At 41.1% G+C, this 6,934-nt stretch overlaps 1 protein-coding gene across 5 annotated transcripts in view; it reads right to left on the bottom strand.

Moving 5' to 3' along the window:
* Positions 1–504: 504 nt before the first annotated feature.
* FGF1 (fibroblast growth factor 1) overlaps positions 505–6,934 on the bottom strand; it is a 66,694-nt gene continuing 60,264 nt past the window's right edge. For 3 of the 5 annotated variants that reach the window (XM_054977422.1, XM_054977421.1, XM_054977423.1), the window contains exons 3-4: positions 3,074–3,177; positions 505–2,449 (exon numbers count right to left, since the gene is read on the bottom strand). In XM_054977422.1, coding sequence (XP_054833397.1) covers positions 2,255–2,449; positions 3,074–3,177 — 299 coding nt within the window. In that variant the 3' untranslated portion in view covers positions 505–2,254. The remainder of the gene's footprint in view (positions 2,450–3,073; positions 3,178–6,934) is intronic. The other 2 variants (XM_054977424.1, XM_054977425.1) reach the window with 2 other exon arrangements.

Genomic DNA, 6,934 nt, shown 5'->3' with positions numbered 1-6,934 from the left:
CACTTCATATGTTCATGTGCTGCGCCACTGAGCCACAAGTCTTTTCCAAAAGAGCCAATGAGGGTGAAATGAGGAAACAATCAGGAAACAACCGTTCCTGGAGAAATGTCAGTATTGCATTTATTATTAGCAAATTGGCCTGAAAGAATTTATGAACCTGCCGTGCTGGTTTTGGAACAGATGGTTTGTAGGTAACAGAGTGTCCCATGTCCATGTTTGCTCTGGAACCAAGTGTGTCTTTGGCAACACTCAAGTAATGGCAGGAACCTTATTGGTATGAGGAAATAATACCAATTGAGAAGGGGGAGTTACAGGCGTTGTCTCTTGGCTGTGCTAAACGTGAAGAGGTAAAAAAAACAAAACCCTTCAGATTTTGATATCCAATTAAAGGATTCTGAATGACTTGATTTCAGCCCCTGGGGATGGGCGGTATATAAATTGAATAAATAAAAAAATAAATAAAATTTTATGTGCTCCATAAGGGCTACATATTTAAGCAGAAGCTAATCTGAATGCTTTGCTTTTATTGAAGTTCATCTGAAAGTAAAAGCATACCGAGGAAGCCAGACGTCAGAACAGCAAAATACCATTTGCCTCCCCTAGCAATAGGAAAATGCAGCATGCAAAGCAAATGGCTGGTCAAGCAAGTTTACAAATGCAGTAAGATAATAGTGATGAATAATATTTGTCTTTGGATGAAAAAAATTCAGTGTGGCTTTGCCACTGGCAGATTTAGAGTGGTATCCTGAAACCTCTTTTACCAAAGATAACAGTATTTAAACAGGCTCAGTCTAAGAAAAAACAACAACAACAAGGCAATCAATGGAACTGAGTGGATCTAGGCTATAACTATGGCCTTCAATCACTTAAGGACCATCAGGCATGTAATAATGGCAAGACACGGAGAAGTGATCCAAGCGTAACACTTGGAATCTGGGTATTTAAGACATAGGAATTGGAGTGGATTCCGATCATGCTTCATGTTGCCCAGAAAAACCTGCTTTGCTGTGCAGCACTGTACCAAACTGTACCAGTGTTTCTGGAGGCTTAGGAAAATTCAGGCATACCAGAAACTGCGCGGCCCCAAAGCTGTGAAACAGATGATGAAAATGCTGCTGCTGCTCTTGATGCTACTGAATCTGATGGGAGAAATAACATCAGACTGAAGCCAAAGCCCAGATGTGACACTGTTTCTATGGATGCTGCCGTGATGGGCTTTAGTTACTTTATCTTTATTCCATCCTTCCTTAGAGGCAATCATGGATCCCTCTCCCCATTTCATCATCACAACCTATAAAGGAGAGGGAACTGAGAGAGGGGAAGGGACTGGCCCAAAGTCATCCAGTAAGTTTTAGGGTAAAGTGGGGATTTGAACCAGCAGGTCCCTGGTCATAGTTTGACCCTCAATCAGTGCAGGGCTGGAGCTTGTTATGTGACCTGTGGGTCGTGCTGCCTCTTGACTTTAGGTATCCCTGTGGGTTGCTGTGTTCATTTGATTGAGTTGGTTTTGGAAGACATCATCATCAAAACAGTACAACTAAGTTGTGGATCACACTCTTTAATCCCATTAAAATAAATGTGATTTAGGCACATAGCTCAGTCCCACTGATTTCAATTGCATTTACAGAAGTTTATTCTCACCTCCATTGTGTCCATTGCATTTTTCCATGTTTTGTCATTTCATTACCGAAATAGGACCTTCTAATTTCTTTCCCCCTTTGATCGTTTACAGCTAAAATTGTTGAACACTTTAGAATGAATACAATTTTACTTAATAAATACACATTGCATATAACAGATGTTATCAAGAACCAGTGCAATATTACTTGAAGAAAAGGTTATGGTTTTGCTCCTAAAAAGTACACAATTTGTTTCATATGAGAGACTAACTTCAGTGTTGTTGATTATGCTTCCACAAGCTACACAAGGATTATGAAAAGCTGTCTTTGAACATTATACTATCTAAATACATATTTCAAAAAAAAGGGAAGCCTGTCTATGGATGACTGTAGGAGCTGCACGTACATCTATGACTATTGTTGACTTGGTTCATTTTGGAGGCAATATTATAGGATGTCTCTTTATTATGTCAGCAGTAGGTGCATATTTAATGTAGTTTGTTTTTGTCTAACACATTTTGCCCCTCACTTTTTAATGTTCCCGAAAGTAGCAGAATAAAAGGAGAGGAGATGGAAAGGCTATTGGGTGTTAATCCGATTCCTAAGAGATATACTTTACTGTCGTGGGGTACTGTCTAATTGGGAGATATTGGTAGGGGAAGGAAAAGTATTGCTTTTTGGCCAAAATGAGTCCGTGGTCCCAGTTTACTTTTTCCATTCTTTTTTAAGCCAACAAACCAGTTCTTATCTGCATGCTTCTTTGATGTATAGGTATTGTAATGGTTTTCTTCCATCTTTTCCAGAAACAAACAATCTTCTGTTGGTAACTGCTGAAGAAAAAGAAGGTGATGTCTTCATAATGAGAAACCAATGAAGCAGCTGGGTGCCTTGTTTCTATTTATCTATGACTGGATTGTTATCTGTGGTAAAGAGACTGACCAGTGCTGACCCACATAACTGGCAAAGCTGAGTGCCTATACCTAAGTTGACCAATGCAGCAAAAGACACTTTGGGGCATACCAATTACTGTCTTGTGGGATCGCTGCTGCTTAATCCTGCTTCTTCACTACCAAGACTGCCACCATGTTCACTCACTGCTCTCCCAGTACCCTAGGGTACTGGAGAAATATTGCATACACCATCTGTGATACTTGTTTGTCCTAGGGCTAAATTTAGCTCAGGATACCTAAATGGCATCACTCTCCATGATTTGGCAGCTGATGTGACTGCTCGTTCGGAGTAGGAAATCCAATATCTGAAGTATTTTGGGAAGGTTGTCTCAAATTATTTTATTTATTTTTCCAGAAATAAAGTTGGCAAAGAGTGTCAATCCAGCTGCAAAAACAACAAACACTGTCTAATTGCTGCTTGTGAACTATGGTACTCTGTGCTACAAGATTTCTGCAGACCGCAAAACTTCCCCATATCCATTCCCACAGAAACCTCATACTTACCGACCCGTATAAAAGTCCATTGTCATCCATAGCCAAGTACCGTCCAGACTCCGTGCTCTTTATATACACCTCACCCATATTTTCTGCACTTAGCAGCAATTGAACTGCAATTGGGGAAAAAACAACAACAACAAGAAAGTAAAAAGTGCTTGGAAGGTGCACTTCCATTGTTGAGCTATGCTCTTCTATTGCTGAGCTAAGCCGGTCTGGTGACCTGAATGGGAAATGGATAGGAACTGGATGTCAGTGAATTTATTAGTGGGAAAACAGTCTACAATATACAAAATAACATCCACAACTAACAGTCAGTAACCATAAGGATCTCTTTTCCACTGCTGTGCCACTACCTTATCTTCCTCCCTTCTTTGCTGTTTACCTCCCACTTCAGCTCTGACTCCCCCTTTCTGCATCCTGTTCACTCTGTGTGTGTGTGTGTGTGTGTGTGTGTGTGTGTATGCATGTGTAGCATCTGCACATGTCTCTACTAACTACTAGGGTGTTTACCCCTACATTATGTTTATCAAGAAGTTCAGATTTTTCTGCAAACATGGAATTCCCTCAGGTCTGCAGAATCCTAAATCATAGTTGTGACTGGTCCAGATCCTCTTTCCGTAAATTTGTACCCACTGTTTTATATTGTTATATCACACACGTCACTTTTATTTTTAATGGCTTATCTAATTTTTAATGTGGTTCACACCACTGGGCGTTTTTTGGAAAAGCAAACTATAAATATTTTAAATAAATAAATATAGTTATGCCTCTATCACACACAATTTTATAGAAACTTTGGTTTGTTGTGAGGTTCTTTTTCAGGCACGAATTGTCATTTGGGAAAATGGAACAGTTTAGAGATTAGCTGGTTTTCTATCTCTGACAGATTAACAAAATCCAGTGTCTAAGGGGATCATTGAATTGTTTGGTGTGACTCCCTGCACATATCTAGAGTCCAACTTTATCTGACTCCCTGCATGCATCTGAAATCCACTCATCTACATATAATTTCTACATATAATTTTTAAACATCATCAGGTTCAGCAAAAAGTCAATGTAAAGTATGCCAAGAGAGAAATCATGTGTGTGGGGTGATGGTAGGGAGGTACGCTGCTGCCGGTAGCAAGGAGTTATTTCAAAAAGTGACATTCAAATGATTGAATAAGATGAGAAATTTGTCTGGTGCAGGGAAACTCGAAAACTCTCTAGAGTTAATTAGGTAGTGTAGCAATAGAGCTAAGAAGATGTAAAAGTTGTAGCCAACAGTAATTACTAAATGCAATAATTGCTTTCTGTGGGAGGATGGACTACAGATTCTTAATTCATATTTTATGGTTTTAAAAAAATGCTCTGGCTTGACAAAAGATTACACTGAATCCTGACACAACTTTGCATCTGGAAAACACTGTGTGATGTAGCTCCGATCCTTCAATTAGGCACTCTTTAGAGTATGTAATATAATTATTAGCTGGGCTAGGACAGGACTTTCAGTAATTTGTGGCTGCTTTGTTCTTCTCTGAGCTCTGAGATTTGGCATTTGAAAAAACACTTGAATCTGCTTTGCAAAGGTATCTAAATGCAGCTGTCAAATAGAAGAGCTGGGGAAGCACCACCTTTGTGTTCTTAGCACAAAGAATTAAGAAGAGTCAACAATAATTTTAAATTTTAAAAACCAAGATTGCCTTTCTCTTGTTGAGTGCAGGAAGAAAGAAAAATATGGCTGAGGGATTTCAATAGGCTATCTTTAATGTCACAGCTCTATGAAGAAACTCATATATGAAAATTGTGCAGATGTCTATTTGCCACCATGTGCTGTAACTTCCTAACATACGTCATAATGGCAGACAGACACTTGGGCATTCTTCTCACAGCAGTGTGCAGATTAGTGCACTCAGGATGAGCACTAACTTTTAAAAAACTGTCAACAAACACATTGCAATGAATATTATTATTATTTATTATATTTATATCCCACCCTCCCCTCAAGTGGGCTCAGGGCGGGTCAAAACAGTAGATAAAATATACAGATAAAATCACAATAATTTACCACAGCCATCTAATAAAACACCTGCTCACCATATAAAAAACCATATAGCATCTGACGGAGGTGGAGGTGCAGCTTAACCACGCATGGTCGCTCATATACGGGGGTAGATGGCCAATACCCCCCCTACAGACATAGGGGAGAATACAAGATTTGAATACTTTCATAATATCATGTATATTCTAGTAAGCAGTATATCAGGTTTCTATTGTCATAAATATGTATTAAGTAATTGCAGAATTTTGGCCATACACCAATTTTCTTGGAAATAAATCCCAGTGAAATCAATTAATAAAAACTATTTAGGAGGTTTGAGGACCAAACTGAGATTAAAGCTAAAACTTTAATCACATACTAAAATAATCTTATAGATTTTTCAGTACCTAATAATAAGTAACACATTGGTATTTGGGACTTCAAGAGGCAGCGAAATTATGGATATTGGACCCACTGGAGCTGCACTGACAAAAGGAGGAGGGTGATTTCACCTTCCTCCCTTTCCTAGACCAACATAGCTATTTTTCCACATGGATCCTGCAAACAGAGGAATCAACTTTCCTGGGGTCACGCACGCTCCCAGGACTGCATGATGATATCACTTCCTGGAAGTGATGTTATCACGTAGGGCATGCCCACCCCCGGGAGTGCTCCCATGATTTGGGCCACTTGCCTCCCCACCCATTACCTGGCAGCGCACTCCCGGCCAGCAGCCACTGCAGGAGCCAGAGGGCCAGATCGGCACCCAGCGAGCCAGCTGCCCTGTTGACACGGCAGGTGGCCAAGGTGGTGCAGGCAGTCTCCCAGCCCTCCCGCTCGCATAGCTGCCCGTGCTTCCGCTGCCAGCTCCATGTGCTCCCAGCCAGCAGCTGCACCTGCCGTCCTCTCTTTGTTGGTGCCCAGGCAAGGTACATATCCCCTAATTCAGGATATCTAAAAAGTGATCTGTCTTGTCCCTTCCTGACAGGTAGGCAACTGATTCCATTGATGTGGCTATTTTCTGCTATAAACAGGAAACCATTCTCCTCTCTGACTGAAACCCTTGGCATTTATGACTTCACAGGGCCTCTCAAATATTGATCAAGGCATCCTGCTTTCCTTCATCATAACAATCCTATCCCCCAGATGAAGACCAATATGAGAAAGATTGGTTTGGCCTTCTGCCTCCTAGGATCAGAATGTACATCTGGGAGTCAGTTTGGTGTAGAGTCCTGCACCAAATCTAATCTGGAGAACAAGTTTGATTCTCCACTCCTCCACTTGAAGCCAGCTGGGTAACCTTGGGTCAATCAGAGCTCTCTCAGAGCTCTCTCAGCCCCACCCACTTCACAAGGTGATTGTTGTGAAGATAATAATAACTAGAGATGGATACGAACCGAAATACGAACCAAAATTAAGCAGGAACCAGGCCTGTTCATGGTTCACGAACCGTGGTTCGTCAGATCCCATTTCTGACGAACCGCCATGAACTTTAGGCTGGTTCGTTTGGTTCATTTTTTGGTTCGTGACTGCAGACAGCCTGGTGCCAATCAATCAGTTTCCTAGGCAACAGGGGATGGACTTCCTGCAGACCTTCTGTTGACCCAGAAGTGACCTTCTTCTGGCCCAGAAGTGACCTTCTGCTGATCTGGAAGTGACCTTCTTCTGGCCCGGAAGTGGCCTTCTGCTGACACGTAAGTAATGATTTTCTGACCTGGATGTGATGTTTTCATGAACCAAACGAACTGGTTTACGAACCAGGGGCAGCTTCGTGAAAGTTCGTGGTTCGTTAAATTTGACGAACTACGAACTGCATGGTTTGGTTTTTTCCCGGTTCATGCCTATCT

The sequence above is a fragment of the Eublepharis macularius genome, chromosome 4 (genome assembly GCF_028583425.1).
Source record: "Eublepharis macularius isolate TG4126 chromosome 4, MPM_Emac_v1.0, whole genome shotgun sequence".
NCBI classification, from domain to species: Eukaryota; Metazoa; Chordata; class Lepidosauria; order Squamata; family Eublepharidae; genus Eublepharis; species Eublepharis macularius.
The sequence above is the reverse complement of the archived record's forward strand: the minus strand, read 5'-3'. Positions and strand labels throughout refer to the sequence as shown.